Source organism: Phyllostomus discolor, chromosome 9 (genome assembly GCF_004126475.2).
Source record: "Phyllostomus discolor isolate MPI-MPIP mPhyDis1 chromosome 9, mPhyDis1.pri.v3, whole genome shotgun sequence".
In the NCBI taxonomy this organism is placed as follows: domain Eukaryota; kingdom Metazoa; phylum Chordata; class Mammalia; order Chiroptera; family Phyllostomidae; genus Phyllostomus; species Phyllostomus discolor.
In genome coordinates this window covers 55,084,716-55,100,607 of record NC_040911.2, presented here as the reverse complement: position 1 = coordinate 55,100,607, position 15,892 = coordinate 55,084,716, and the positions used below count along the sequence as shown (strand labels likewise).

Genomic DNA, 15,892 nt, shown 5'->3' with positions numbered 1-15,892 from the left:
TTTCATAAAATATGTAAATCAAACCATCATGCTGTATGCTTTAAACTAATACAGTGATACATCGAATACAACTTAGTAAAACTAGACAAGAACTACTACAGTGAAGTTGTCTCTCAGTACCTACGGTGACTGGTTCCAGGACCTCCCCCATAACAAACTCCACAGATGCTTAAGTCCCTTACATAAAAAGACATAGTATCTGCATATAACCTATAGACAGCTTCCCATTTACTTTTGATTATCTCTAGATTACTTATAGTACCTAATACAATGGAATACTGTGTAAATAGTTGTTTTACTATACAGTTTAGAGAATAATGATGAGAAAAAAGTCTGTACCTGTTCAGTACTGACACAACTATCATATGTCTAACTACACAGTAACACGCATAAAAATGTTAACATCTTTTTTCCTTAATATTTTTGGATTGGTTGAATCCATGTATGTAGAACCCACAGATACAAAGGGCTGACTGTATACTGTGAAAAAAACAAAACAGCCCGTGGCACAAAGAAGTCAGTGGACAGGAGCAGTCTGGGCCAGCTTCAGGTACCCCCACTGCTGTGGGTGCGGGCAGACAAATGTCAGCATGGCTACCCCACCAAATGGCCCTGGGATAGTTCCTCCTGTCCAACATATCTCCTCATCCATATTGTGAGGGGCAAACATGATTTGGGAGTAAAGGAATGCTCCGAGCAGATCGAAGCACACCCTGGCCCTACTCAGCTCCTTCCATGGAACCCACTGGGGAAAACAAGGGTGGGCTAGTCAGCTTGGCCCAGGGATCCCAACACTCTGTTTCCCCCCTCCCTGGATCCCTCCTTCCTGCTCCTTTGGCCAGTCCTGGCCTCTCTCTCCCTCTATCCACTGCCTCGCCCAATCCTCCATAAAGTGGCTCCTGACCTCAATCCCACAGCTCCCTAACAACAGAACCCACTCAGCCATTCTGCTTTCAACATCCTGCGCTGGTCCCATTTGCCCCACTTCCTGCAGCCTGATCCTCCACACAGCATTACATAGAACACACCTAAAGCAGGTGCTCAGACTGAGATTGTCAAGCTGAGTCCCCTTTCTCTGCCTGGGGAGACCTGGGAACTGACAGGGGTCAGTGAAGCTAAGAAAGCTCGGACCCAGTGGTTCATGTTCTCTAAACCTTGCTTCTCATGCTTCCAGAATGCAATTTAATGAGGATGTAAATTCACCATACAGCCCCACAGAATTTCACAGGAAATACACAACTTTGTGTTACTGGCTCCCAGTTCAGATAAAAAGAACCCAAGCCCCAGCCTCCCTTGCCTCATAACCATACCTCACACCCACCTCAGAGCTGTCACTCCCTCAACCTTGCTAACTCCTCCTCTTTCTTCCTTGCTTAAACCTCACCCACCTCCTTGACATCCACCCCTTTTTCACATGTCCTGATTCCCATTCTCTCCCCCCAGACAGGCAGGAATCTGCTCTGGGCACCTCTGAGCCACTCTGTGTGGAGGGCTGAAGCCCCTCACCCCGTGTCCCTGATTTAGTAAGGACACAGGGAACAGAGGTCCATAGCCAAGAAGCAAACATGGAGATGTGCAGGCCACTAGGTTCCACTGCTCAACACACTACAAGGCATCTACAGAGGTCAGAGAAATGAGGCGGAAGCACGTGTGAACATATACCCTGCACTTTGCCTGGGGGCCTCACTGCTCCACCTCAGAACATCTGCCAAGCCTTCAGATTTCAAGGGAAACCAGTTATCTCCAGAATGATCTCCTACTTTCTAAGTGCAGCCCAAACAGGATCCATCTGGACCCATATCTAGCCTGAGGCTGCAGTTTGCACCCTCTGGCCTCCTCCCCATTCTGAGGACAGCCACAGGTTAGGAACTGTCTTCTAGGATGGGGGACTTTCCTCAGCCTGAGCAGGGGCATGTATGCGCAACCCTTCCCCACAATAAGAGTCAACAGAAACCCCCAGACATCTCTGCAGCCTGGCCCAATACTGGGTGCTGAACACATGGAGGCTCCCACCAGGGTGTCCCCCTTCATCCTTAGGTCCAGGACAGAAGCACAGTGCAGAAACCTAGGCCTAGATCCAATTCTAGCTCAGCCACATGACGGCTGTGAGGCCCAAGACAGTTCGCCTCAGAGTTGGGGTGTCCACTCCTGAGTCCGAGGCTGGGTGAGGCCTGGACAACCTCATGAAGAGTCACGAGAAGGGCCAATGGGTGCATGTCCTTCAAGAGTCCATGCTGAGGCCCCAGCTCCCTCTGAGCCACTCTAGGCTGAGAATGTTCGTCTCTGGTTTCCTCCTTTCCTCCCACCCATCAAAATGTCCCTAGTACTCTCTTGATGTTCTCTCCTCCTCAGCCCACCTACCTTGAGGAATTTGTACAAAAGGAAGGTGAACCAATTGGTCAGCATCTTCTCTGCCACTGACTCGGTCCTGGAGACAGATACAGGCAGGTGTGACATAACTCCCACCACAGACCCACACAACATGCCCACCCCACTATCCTCTCCTTCCTACAGCACTTAAAGGTCAGGCATTGAAAGGTACCCATGAATGCTGGACAGATAGGGGAGATCCCAGCTCTGGCCCCAGAGTGGGTCTCTGAGTATGACTCAGGCCCGGCACTAACAGCCCCAGAGTGGAGTCCCATGCCTGGCACACCTGGTCCCCACTACTAACATCCAGTCAGAGAGAGCTGACGCTTCTCTCAGAACCACCATGGTACAGTCCCTGGGGCGAGTACTCAGTGGGGCCTCCAGTGTCTACAGAAAGTGTGGGCTCACCGCCGCAGCAGCAGCTTGGGGTGGTTTTTGCTCTCCAGGTTCTTCTCAATGAGGTCCGACAGCAGCTGCTTGAGCACGCCTGTGGCATACTCCATCTCGCCCTGCAGAGCTGTCATGATGAGTGAGGCCACGTTCCCGCGGTCACGCATAGAGAAGCTGCGCTGGGCCTCCAGCGTGCGGATAAAGGTCAGCAGGAAGTGCTTCTTCGTCAACAGCTGACCAAACAATGTCAGTGATTTCTCCACATTGGCCTGCACCTGGGGAGGACGAGAGCTTGCTCAGATCCACAACAGAGAACGCAGTTCCGTGATGGTGGGGAAAGGTAGGGAAGGCCTTCTGGAGGAGGGGCTGTCCAAACCAGGTATACAGGGGAAGGGCAGGGCCAGAAAGCAGGTCTCAGAGGTAGGTGACATCACCCTGACAGGTGTCCAGACCTCAACTGTCCTCAGCAAAATAGATGTAGCCTGGCAGCTGCCTGAGAAGCCTAATCCAGGCAGAGACCCAAGCATATTAGCATCAGTGACGGGTGCAGCATGAGGGCCTACTCCTGCCACCCTCTCTGCAGCCAGGCCCTGGGACCAGCACGTCCTACAGTCTGACTCTAGCAGCTCAGAGGGAGCCCAACACAATACCCCCATCTGCTGGGCACCAAACGTGCACATCCATGGCTTTACTCTGCTCTTGCCACAACCATCAACACAGAAATCATCCTCCCCACTTCAGGAAAGATGCCTAAAGTCCAGTGGAGGAAGAGGCTTATTTAGGGCCACATGGCATGGAAGTGAGAAAAAGAGTTGGAATGTAGGCATGGCTGGCTCCAGGGTCCCCAGCTCTCTCATCTGTACCAAGGCTTGTCAGACGGGAGGTTCCTTACCAGGCTATGCCAGAGGCCACCAGTAACACCTGGATCCCAGCTGAGGCAAAGGAAGACCCAATAAAAGGAAGACATGGAGCTCCCAAGGTGGCAGCAATCCCAGGGAATGCCTGGGCCCAAGCCAGAGTGATAGGAAAGCCCTTTCAGGTTCAGTTTAAGAGGAAACATCCCACCAATGGAACTGCACAGGGTGAGTAGGCCTTCCGACATGCAAGGTGTGCATATGGGATGCCTTTGGACAGAAAGCCGAACAGAATTAATCTGCAGAGCCCTGGCTACTCCTAACTAGGAACTGGGCTCCTAGCCTACTGTGGTAAGCCTTTAGAAAATGTGTTGTGCCAAGAGACTGGGCTCTGCCAACATCTTCAGAGAAAAGCCCTGCTTTCTGAAGACCTCCATGCTGCCTCAGACACATGTTCCCACCCCAAACAGCTACAAGAATTCCAGGCACTTACTGGAATTCTTACACCTTCCAGTATACATGGGCTTGCATTCAGAACCATCCAGGAGATAAGGCAGGTGAGCTACAGGGTGTATGAGATGGACTAGAGGACCCCCAAAGACAAAGGCAGCCCCAAGGAGCCCAACCACTGGGGTGGTTTTCTGGGGTATGGTCTCCCCCAGGCTCCTGCCAGCCCTTCCTCCTTGCTTCCCAGCTCCCCTCCCTGTATTCTCATGCCATCCCTCAGGACCCTTCAACTCCCTCACAACACCTCAGGCAAGTGCTAGATGTGCCCCAGACAATAGCCCACCTCCATTTCCTTGAGCACTGGGTGGTCCTCAATCCCTGGGAAGAGCACCCGCATGGCGTATGTCCTGTAGTCGAGGAAGGGGATGCCAGCACCGTCTAGGTCGTTGGTCAGCTCATGGATGTCTGTCTGCAGCTCTGCAAAAGCTGCAGCCAGACCGGGTATCAAGCAGGTGCCCCACTGGCCCCCAAGCCTCCCCCCAACTCTGGGCCAGGCTCAAACACTGGCTCTGCTGCTTGCTGGCTGGGTGACCTTAGGAAACTACTACACCTGCCTGTGCCTCAGTTCTCCTAGTCCTAACACAGGGATAAAACCCTTCTGTTTCTCTGAGTTGTCACGGGATTAGCCAAGACAAGAGTAGAGAGGGTTCTGGGACAAGGTCCAGGTTGTAAGGGGCCCCCATACCTCACAGTGGCATTTGGGGGTAGAGTAACTATGGGTGCCAGCTCTTCCACCACCTGAGGGGGTTGCCCGCTGCCTGCCCTGGCTCCCCTGGACCCAGCCACCTGGGAAGAGAAGGGGCAAGTCCAATTCAGGGAGATGACGAGTGGCAGAGGTGCCAGGACCCAGAGGCTATGGGCTGTCCCCAAGCTTCCCAGCACTCCACACTGATAACCACCAAATGCACAACTCAGGCCAGCAGGCCCTTTACCCTGCCCACTCCAGGAGGTTTTTACCCCTCTCAGAAACAAAGCGGGCAGGGGCAGGCCCTAACAGAAACATTCCAGAAGTGTGAGATATTGACACAGCTGCAGCCCAAGGGATGATCAGGGGCCACAGGAGCACCTGGTGGGCTCCGGGCAATAGCTGACAGGTTTGAGAGCCAGGTCTTCATCTCTTCAGCACAGCTGCCAGGTGTCTGACTATTTCTACCTGGTTGCTCTGGAGTACCTGCCAGCTGCTGCACCTACACGTGTCTACAGATCAAGGCTTTTCACACACCCACCTCAGTGGACAGCCATCCTTGACCCACTGAAAGGTCCTGCCTGTAGAACTCCCCTATGGTCACTGTACACCTACCCGTGTCCCATCAGGACTGCCTAGTGGGCAGGTAGGTATGTCCAGGAGTGAGGGGGCTCCCAGGACAGGCAGGATACTCAGAAAATGAATACTCCTGTCCCATTGGAGATAACAACCTATTGCCAGGCTCATTAAGGCCATGAGGCCTGCATGCCATGGTTCAAAACCCACCTAGCTAGTTAGCCTACTTTCCTTATTCAAAAACAGGAATACTGCTAGCCTCTGCCTTCTAGAATTGTGAGCGTTCACTTATTTCTATCTGCAAAATGCTCAAGGTCACACCTAGCACCTGGTAAACATCTCATGGCTAATGATTATCATCAGTGCTGCTCTGTTCACCCCTTATAACAGCCCCAGACTCCTCAGGTGAGACTCAAAGATGCGCACACAGCCCGGGACCATGAGTGGGCGAAGGGTGCTGCAGGCTGCACTGTTGCTGGGGACCCAATCCTGACACACCATCTCACACTCAGCCAGGGAAGCCAGTGATTATGGGCCAAGGCTGCTGTCTGCTGCCTTGAGCACAGAGGCACATGCATGGGAGATGAACCCAATGCTCAAATAGCCACTGTGCAGCCCCCAGCCCACAGCCCCAGCACTACCTCCCTGCTGCCAGTACTCAGTCCCATCCACCCAACCAGCAGCAGTGCCCTCAGCACTGCTAGGGATGAGCCAGGGCCTTGGGCATACTGACCTTCCTGTGACACATCAGACAGAGATGGGCAGCCCCTGGGGATGCCCTCTGTTCCAGGTTGCTGACACCCTAGCCCAATTGTCACCCATTTCTGATGTCTGCAACCTTTGCCTGCCAGAACCCAACCCATTCTCTATACCACCTTAACCTGCTCTTGGGGTCTACCCACTTTCTATCAGGGGCTTCAAGGACACAGGCTTTGGGGGCATGTGACAGATATGACAACAAGAATTGGCCAGAGTTGGGCATAGTGGGGAAGCTGAACTCGCCCACTGTGGTTATCTTGTCACCACAGGGAGAGAAGAGCCCTGAGACAAGAGACTCCTGACAAGCTTACATTCTAGAAGCCAGCATACCCTTCACTTTCCCTGAAAAAGCCAGTCAGAGCTTATTTTTGCCACTCATACCCCAGGGTCATAATGTATACATGCCCCAACTTAAAAGGACGGACTATATATAGCCTTGATTCCCTGAGAAAGGGCTCCTCAAGGGAAACGCCAGTTCAGATCTGGGTCTGCATGTGCTGAGGGATAAAGAAAAGGCTCCACTCCTCACCACCACACTTGGCCACACACATGAAGCCACCACCACATCAGCACTAGTATGCATGCTGCACTGCCCTGCAGGATCTGCACAGGCCATCTGGATACTCACAGCACCCAGTGAAGTGGGCATCAGTACTGTGCCCATCCTACAGATAAGGAACCAATGCACAAAAGGTTAAGTGTCCATCTAAGGTCCTATAGCCAAGCTGGGGCTCAGATGTGGGCTCTCTAGCTAAGGAGCCTGTGTTGTAAGTAGCACCCCATGGAAGCTGTACCTGCTTCATGGCCCCAGTCCTCAGTCAGCCCTGCCTCCTCTCTGGGATCAAGCTGGGAATAGTGAGGCCATCGAAAATGTTGCAAACTGAGTAAAGTTGGAAGACAGGATAGGCCCTGGCTCAGAGGTAGCAGCACCCTCTATGAGCCCTGTAACCCGGGAATCAGCCCCCCATGTTCCCTGTGCCCACAACCCCAACAGACCTTCCTTGCATTCAAGGGCCACGCGGGACTCCAGGTTGTCCATCTGGAGCTGCAGCCGCTTGAGGGTGCGGTCGGCATCTCGTGACTTGCGCTTATAAGCGATGAGCACGACCACGATGACCAGCAGCAGGAGGCCCCCGCCCCCACCAATGCCCACAATGGCGGGCAGGGTCAGCAGGCTGTCTGAGTACACCTGCAGCATGCCCGGCGAGAACTCGAAGCCACCAGCCCGAACCTGGGGATGGGGATGCAGGCTGCTCAGAAAGTGACATACCCACTCAGTCTCCTGGCCCCACAATCTCAAGGTCCCTACAGCATCTGTCCCTGGCCAGGGCTATTCAGCAGGGATGGGAACACAGGGGACCCAGGGTAGGTACCAGGACCCCCAGTGGGCCCCAGGACTGGGTGAGGGCCAAGTTGGGGCTTGCACTAGAGCTGGGCTCCCTCTGGGCAATAGGCCAGCCTGGGGCTCAAAGAGTTGGTGTTGCCCTGGGTGGGATTGGGTCAGCAGGTCAAAGGCAGGAGGGACCCAGAAGACCACTGCTGGGGCTGAAGCACAGATGGCCTGGCCATGAACGTACCGTGACCTTGTGCTGCCCTGTGAGGTTGGGTGATTCACATAGCAGCTGTGTCTCTGACACTGTGAGAGTGCAGGGTGTGGAGCCGATGAGCACTGTGTAGTTTAGCCTCAAGTTGCCGGGTGCCGGTGGCAGGAGATTCCGCCCCTGCGGGGGTTGGGGTAAGCCAGAGAGCATCATCAGCCTTGCTCCCTCACCTGCGCTCCCACCTAGCCACCCCACACGCACACCCTAGCCCACAGACTGAGGCCCACCTTGAGGATGAGCGGGGAGCTGGGTTTCAGCTCCAGGAGGCCAGTGGGGCTGAGTGGCTCCAGCACAGGGTCGGGAAAATAGAGGAATGAGGAGGTGTTGAGCACAAGCAGGGCACGAACGTCATCCATGATAAAACCCAGCTCTTCAGGTTGCTCCCCCAGCTCGGGTGGGGTGCGAGAAGGATTGTCCACTGATGGGGCCCGGCACACCATGGTGGTATCGTTGTACACCAGGCAGCTCTGGGGACACAGGCGAGGAGACACTGGGCTGGCTGCTCTGCACATGGAGCCAGGCCCCGGCAGGGCCGAGGGACTGCAACTACATATGCACACCAAGGCCAGGGCCAGCTTCCTTCCCTGGAGCTTCCAAGTACAACCACAGCCCTAGGTAGCTCAAGCTGCATGGGGAGGGGGCGGGGCAAGGACTCACGTTCTCCCTTTCGACACCTCCGTACTTGGCCCGGATGCGGGGTTCTCGGATGGTGGCCAGGTTGGTGCCTGTGACTGTTAGAAGTGTCCCTCCACTAGAAGATGAGGGAATGAGTGGTCATGGGGTGAAGCTTTCTGCCCTGGCCCAGCACAAACAGGTGGAACAAGATATACCACCCAGCTTCACAGAAGACATAAGCAGGTCGTAACCTCTCAGCACTGGAACTCAGATTACAGCAACCACATCTCAGAGTGGACAAGGGTCCAACATCCTGAGAGCTGTGCCTCAGACGCCTTATCTTTGTTTTGTTTTGTTTTGTTTTGTTTAAGAGCATAGCATCAGAGTTTAGAGGGACTTTTCCTTAACATGGTTTTCCAGGTTGCTGTACACAGAGCACAGGAGTGACCAAAATCTTAACTTTTGCTGTTTCTACTCCCACCCAGGGATAGACCCGGTGGGCATCATAGTCAGGGTGTAACTACCCGCTGCCCAGCTCTGAGTCAGGACCACCATTGTAAGGAAACTCTACCAGAAACTCCACTGGTTTCTCTACACATTCAGAAAATTTGGTGGCAGGACCATACAAGGAAGGAGGGAGAAGAGAACCTAGTGTAAGAGCTCCATCCTTGGCAGCATCACATGGATCACTGGGGCTAGGGACAAGGTGAGGCAGCCCTACCTGTTGATGCTCCACTCAGGATCAATCTTCAGGATGGTGGGGTCCTCGGTATAGTTGTATTTCACCTCAGGGTTAGTAAGCTGAGCACGGTTGATGTTGATGATGATGGGGGCACTGCCAGGGCTCTGCCCAGGGGGTGTCAGACACCGGATCTCCCGGGAATTCCTCCTGAAGGGGCCAGGTGGGACAGTGAGAACATGGGTGGTGCAGCTCACCTCCCAGATGGCCTAAGCTTCTAGGCACCAGTGCAAACAGGCATGTGGGCAAGTTACTCCCCAGGCCTCACCTCCCCATTTGTAAAACAAGGCCACACCAGGACCTGCCCCCAGGAGGCTGACAACTGTTATAGCCACTTTCCCATCAGCCCCTCCAAAAGGCCAGGTAAATGTCTGTCTACCTTGGGCCCAAGCCTGGCCCTCTCTGATTGAAACACCAGGTGAAGGCCAAGGGGCAATCCTGACTGCCCCACTCACTCTTCAGGTGACCCAGCCATGCCCATGCCTGAACTTGTGAGAGCCCAGCCCAGGCAGGCACCACAAGCAGGCCTGCTGGATGGGAAGGGAGCTCAAGAGGCCTCAACACAGCCTTGCAGCAGCCCAGGCAGGGATGGGCAGCAAAACAGAGCCTGCAAGACCTTGACCATCCTACCTGCTATGGTGCTCCTCCATTTAGCCTGTAGCTTCTGGTGCCAAGAGAGCTGGAGTGCTATACTGAGTGCCAATTCTTGCTATGCTCAGTGGTGCATTCGCCTCCCCTGATGTGAAACTGGGGCTAACCCTGGGCCTGGACCATGAGTAGGCAACATGAGCTGGCCAGAGTAGGGGAACTGGGTCACCCCCACTGGGCAGCCAGCCAGTCACTGCCTACACCTGGGTACCCATCTACTCAGCTCTTTCAGCACAGCTGGGAGGCCCCACAGCCGCCAGGCCCTCAAGTGCAGCAAGGCTGCAAACACCAATAATTAGTCTGATAACGGGTAATTACCACAGGAAAATATTTAAAGGGCTGTTCCATTATCATCCCTAATCTAAAATTATCCACTTCAAGCCTCAGGGCTTTTGTTAGCATTTTTTTCTCTCTTAAATTAAAAAAAAAAATACATTCCAAAGGGATTCCCCAAACTGAGGACAGGGTCAGGACAGAGTGGTTGTGCCTACCCCATGGGCCCAGGCCCTGCCCAACTACCAGGTCTGCCTACCTGCCCTTCCTACTCTGAGGTAACCTGTCTCCATGGTAACCTTCTCACCACTGGTTTCCATAGTGATCACCCTGGCCAGGCTCTCCACATTCCCCTTGTTTCCCAGGCAACAGGAAGGGACATGCAGCCATCTGAACCAACCACCACCAAGAGAAGGTGGGCCATGCCTACCCCTTCACCCCAACCCCATCCACACTCCTTACCAGGAGAAGGAGCAAGGCCGGCCACCAACAGACACAGCCACATCACTGCCTGCATTTAGGTGGCTGCCCTCGATGCCAATCCACGTCCCCCCTGAAAGAGGCCCCCGGGCAGGGCTCACACGGTAGAAGGTTGGAGTCTATGGGAAGAAGAAACTCGCTGGAGCTCCAGGAAAGGCCTACCCCCTGGCCCAGGGGACTGCTTGCATCCCCAGCCTTACCAGGCCCTGTGCTCATGGGGCTCTCAGACACAGCCCACAGACATGGTCCAAAGTGCCTAGGGGAACCTGGAGTCAGGTCTCTAAGGAGGGGAGGTAGAGACCAGGGGAAGAGGTGTTGCTGCATGAGGAGGCCCAAGGGAGGAGAAGGAGCCCACCTACAAAGACAGACCTCACAGCCCCCTGGGGCCTCATGGGAAGAGAGAGTTCTGGGCTGGGTGGATTGGGGCTTACCACAAAGGTGAAGCGTTTGGGTGACAGGGCCCGAAACTGGGGGGAGCAGTCCCGCACGCACACCTCCACCAGGGCATCATGGGCCCGCACTGTGCTGGCGTCTCCAATCTCACAGACGATCCTATGGGGTATCAGGGGACTCAGCAGGCTGCGAGGTCCAGCATGGGTGTCAGTGAGTCCCCTACCTACCCTGGGCGGTACTCACTGCTCAGCGCTGATGTACTCGCTCTCCACAGGGCTGCACAACACCTTGCCCACACGCACACCCAGCCGCACATCCTCGAAGCGCAGGCCCAGGTTCTCACCCATGATTGTGAGCCTCGTGCCTCCTTGCCGTGGGCCAGTCTCTGGGGACAGCTGTGGGGAGACAGATGCTGGGAGGCCGAAGCCAGTCAGGGCCATCCCAGGCCAAGAGGAACTGCACAGGGGAGGTAGCTGGGCAAGTAGAGCTCTCACTGACCTCAGTAGCCTGAGAGGCTCACCTACCTTGAAGATCTTAGGGTCGGCACAACGGCTGCTGCCATGGTGGGCATGCATCCAGGTGACGGGCGAGTCAGCAGGGCAGTGGGGGCGCAGGGAGCAGCGGCGCTCGGCAACACACCAGCCGCACTCAAAACGAGGGTCAGCTTTAAGACAGAGGCCACAGCTCTCCCGCAGGGCTGGGCACTTGTAGAGGTGGGCTACAGGGAAAAACATGGTCAGCTCTACCCAGTCACAGCCCCACCCCCAGGGGCCACCCCACCTGGCTCACCCTGGATGTTCTGAGGGTTATCAATGATGAAGTTGCCATTCCACACCACCGACAGGTTCACAGGCAGGTCGCTGATGTCATTTCCCTCATAAGAGTACTGCAGGCAGTATGCAGAGCAGTGAGGCAGAACCCCAGGGGGCAGGTCAGGGCTTGTGTGCCCCTCCTGGCCACCCCTGGGACTAGATGCTGGGAGAGAGCTTGACAAGGCAAGGCCTGGGGGCTTTGCCTGCCCAGACTGGCATTTCCAATCCAGAGCTGGATATCCAAAAGAAACACCTGCCCATCAAGCAACCTAGGCATCTAAGCCTCTCCTGCCACACCCAATTCCACCTCTGAACCCCCAACCAATGTCTTCCTTCCTAATGGCCATGGCCCCTGCTTTCCAGCCAAGCCTCTGTCCCCAGCAGCACATGAGGTGTATCCTCCTAGTCAGGGGTACCAAACTCATTTTCACTGGGGGCCACAACAGTCTCACAGTTGCCTTCAAAGGGCCAAATGTAACTTTAGGATGGTATAAATGTAACTAACTACTCCTTAACTGTTAAGTGAGAGCTTGGCGCTGTCCCCAGGTAGAAATAAGGTGCCAGGTCAGATAAAACAGGGTGGAGGGCTGAATTCAGCCCACGGGCCTTGTGTTCGCCACCTGTGCTCTAGGTTGACCTCTCTACTTTCCCCTGTAGTCAGTCTCACCAGGAAATCAGGACTTCCCAGATGGATCCCTTGGATACCTACAAAGATGCTCTGTGAACCTCCATTTCTACACCTGCCAAACAAGCTCAGTAACCCCTACACTGGAACTGCCTTGAGGTGCAAGCTGTGTGCCTTCATCCCCTGGGCAGAGGTTGGCAAAAATCACTGTCAAGTGAGGCTCAACTGCCACCACTTCCAGGCTTAGAAACATTGCCCCTCCCCAAAAGCCCTGGCCCAGAACTTCCAGCTGTGCCCCACTTTGTGAGGTCCTCCACTCCATCCCAGAGCAATTCATCATTACTTTATCTGCAGGAATTTAATTGGATCCTATCACATTCCCTGATACTCCCTTTTCCCTTTAAAAATGGCTACAGAAAAGATAAATGTAAGCCTGGTGAGAGGGGAGAGGCAGAGGGGTTGAGGAATGCAGGGAAAGAGGTGACAGAATGGTGAAGAAATAAGGACACAGCATACAGATGGCCTTAGATGGGGAGGAAGGAAATGATGGACACAACAGGCTGGGGAGTCACAGAGAGATGCAGGTGAAAGGAATGGCCAACAGAACTCAGTGATATAGCAAAACAGAGAGAAATGAAAGGACAGGACAGGCAGAACAGCACAAGGAACTCTAGGGCCAGGCAGCTGGGTGACCTGCCCCTAGGAGCCTGCTATGGCCCCTGGCCCCTGGCCCCCAGTCCCCAGCTGCCCCCCACTGCTCCCCGCTGGGAAAGCGAGGTCGGCCAAGGGGCCATCTCCACTGGCAGGGGGCCAGACCTCTGCCTCAGGACCCTTCCCTTGAAATTTTAGGGGGTAGGGGCCAAATAAAGGCCTTAAAGAGGACACAGAGTCACCACCCACCAATAGGGCCTCGCCCACTGCAGGAAACCTCCTGCTCTCCTGACTACATTCTTCCTGAACAGATGAGGGAAACCAAGTCCTGCTAGTGACCATGGAAAAACCTGGGGCCTCTTGAGACCACCATTCCCTCCCCACCACCAGGGAAGGTTTTGGCTCTGCAAAGATTACAGTCACTAAATTCACTGGACTTGATAAGAAGCTTTGAAAATGTCATCCTATTAGATTTGAGGCTCCAAAGGCAGGTGCTTTCTTGGCATTTGGACAATAATCCCCTGCTAGTGTACAAATGCACGGGCCACTATAAACAGTTCCTGTGTCTGGCCACAGGATATATAAAAGGAGCTGAGTGCTTGGGCACTATCACCCTGGCCTAAGCCCTCCTAGAAGCACTGGGTGATGACAGCATGTGGGTGTTTCCACATACCTTCAATCTGGCCTCCTCACCCACATTTCTAAAAATCCCATGCAAAGCCATCTGCATATTCCACCACACCTAAACTGCCCACTCTCATGTCTGAGATGTGCTCCCTCCAAACATCTGGGTGACTAGTCCTGCTGGTGCCATTGGAAGTGCCCTAGCTGCACACCTGAAGGGCGTGGAACTCACATGGGGAGCTCAAAGTGCCTCTGAACACCTGACTGTGCCCTGTCCCTTCACTCATGAGCAGAAACTGGATAATAACGCTGTAAGTGTAGTCAGCCTAGTCCAGCAGCAGGAATCCCCAAAAGGGCCCCTGTCAGCTCCAGATGGCCTTACCGAGGAGTTCTGACACTGCAGACTAGAGCTGTTGAAGCGCAGGGCAGTGACTCGGGCTGGGCTTCCCGGGATATGAAAGAGACACTCGTATCCACGCTGGCCCGACTGTGGCTGCGGCAGGTTCCGGGCAGTGAGGGTGATAGGCTTCACCACACCCACTGGCACATAGATCTGGGTGGAGGGCAGGATCTGCGGGCAGTCCTGGGAGTGACAAGGCTTCAGCTGAGCACAGAGGAGGGGGCCAGTGAGCCTGGTGTAATCCCACTGCAGCCCAGACTGTGCTTCTCCAGAGTAAGCACCACTGTGCCCACTTTACACACCAGCAGACTGAGGACCTCAGAAACAGTTCATCCAGAGCCAGGAGGCCTGGCTTCTAAATTTACCAGGCTGTATGGCTACATTCTGTGCCCTGGGCTGGCCCTGTCCCCTCTGGGCCCAGAGTGCCCTCCCTGACTAGTATTCTAGGACTCTACCATTCAACAACCAAAGGGCCCCATCTGGCCCACAGCTGAAAAGCTGTGAGACAGAAGGGCTTCTGGCCCTTGAGACAGAAGCAACCAAGAGTTGGGTGCTGTGGCTCTAAGCTCTGCTGGGGACCTGAACAGCACATAAAAATAGCCAGGCAGAAAAACAGTCAGGGTCCCCAAGGGCCAGCATTTCTGCAACAATAACTGATGCAAGGGCCCAGATCCCTTGCAGCACACTGACAGCAGCCACAGGAGGAGACAGCCCCAGGGGCATATCAGCAAGCTGAGCTTTAAATAGAGATACTGAAAACAGGACATAATCCCCAAGGCCTGCAATATCTCCCAACATGGTGCAGGCCCAATCCTGGCTCTGCGGAGGTTTTGGAGCCCTTAAGGGACACTGGGGGAGCAAAGCCAGCAAGATATGGCCAGGCAGTGAGACCACCTACCCTGGGTCTACAGGGTACCCTGTTTCCACCAAGGAGAGAGATGATGGTAATATGTATGGGGGTCCACCAGCCCTGCACTCAGGGGCCATCACCTATGCCAGCACTCTCCTAGCCATTTGAAGGGGTGCTCTAGCCCAGCCCCCAGGCCAAGAGATCTTCTTGGGGCTTTCCCAGACCTTGGCTGTCCTTCCTGGGCCCCACAGCAGCCCTGGCTCATCCTGGCCACCAGGACTATTCTCATTGTCACCCCATCTCACACCTCTACTCTTCATGGACACTATCTCAGCTGAACAGGAGGCCAGTGTCACTGTCAGGCTCTGTGACCCCTGTCTAGTCTCTCTGGCTGAGCCTCAGCACTTGGGGACCTCAGGAATTTAGAGGGACCTCTGACACTCCTTTCTGACCCAATAAGTGACTTGAGACCAGGCTAAGCTGGGAGATAGACAGTGTGGAACAGTGGGCCAGGACTCTCCCACAAGGGAACTCCTTCCAATGGGGTAGAGAACCAAGATACTGCTGAGTGAGCATGCTCCTGAGTGAGGGGTGTCCCCAGAGGAGCCAAACCTAAACCAGAGATGGGAAGGGGAAGCCTGGGCTGAGAGCCCAAGTTCTCCCAAACAGTGGAATTGGTTAAGTCTGTGGATATGTTATACTCCTTATAAACATAGGCATAAAACCTGGGACTACAGTTTAAGAGGAATATCTGTGGAATAAATCCATCCCCCAATAAACCTCCATGGACACACCATTGTTCCCAGCTCAGTGCTGCATGGGCAAATGCCTCAGGAGGGCTCCGCACTTGCTGCTCACCTTCCCTTGGCCATCAACACCCACAATAGTCCTCCCGAGGTTCCTAGACCCCAGGGTCACTAACTCCACTGAGATCAAATGCACCAGCTTCCTGCTGCCCCAGGGTGCCTGCCCACCCCAAGGAAACATTTGCCCAGCTCCTAATATAGGCTGAACCCCTAGGAAAGTCCACACTGCCCACC

General features: G+C 54.5%; 1 protein-coding gene across 2 annotated transcripts in view; it reads right to left on the bottom strand.

Annotated features, from left to right (window-relative positions):
- PLXNA1 (plexin A1) overlaps positions 1–15,892 on the bottom strand; it is a 53,490-nt gene that overhangs the window by 13,029 nt on the left and 24,569 nt on the right. The window contains exons 10-23 of one of the 2 annotated variants that reach the window (XM_036009397.1): positions 13,985–14,206; positions 11,680–11,776; positions 11,415–11,608; positions 11,134–11,285; positions 10,929–11,049; positions 10,480–10,616; positions 9,079–9,246; positions 8,400–8,493; positions 7,970–8,209; positions 7,719–7,862; positions 7,138–7,372; positions 4,405–4,547; positions 2,779–3,035; positions 2,362–2,428 (exon numbers count right to left, since the gene is read on the bottom strand). In XM_036009397.1, the coding sequence (XP_035865290.1) occupies positions 2,362–2,428; positions 2,779–3,035; positions 4,405–4,547; positions 7,138–7,372; positions 7,719–7,862; positions 7,970–8,209; positions 8,400–8,493; positions 9,079–9,246; positions 10,480–10,616; positions 10,929–11,049; positions 11,134–11,285; positions 11,415–11,608; positions 11,680–11,776; positions 13,985–14,206 (2,271 nt within the window). The remainder of the gene's footprint in view (positions 1–2,361; positions 2,429–2,778; positions 3,036–4,404; positions 4,548–7,137; positions 7,373–7,718; positions 7,863–7,969; positions 8,210–8,399; positions 8,494–9,078; positions 9,247–10,479; positions 10,617–10,928; positions 11,050–11,133; positions 11,286–11,414; positions 11,609–11,679; positions 11,777–13,984; positions 14,207–15,892) is intronic. The other variant, XM_028525048.2, reaches the window with a different exon arrangement.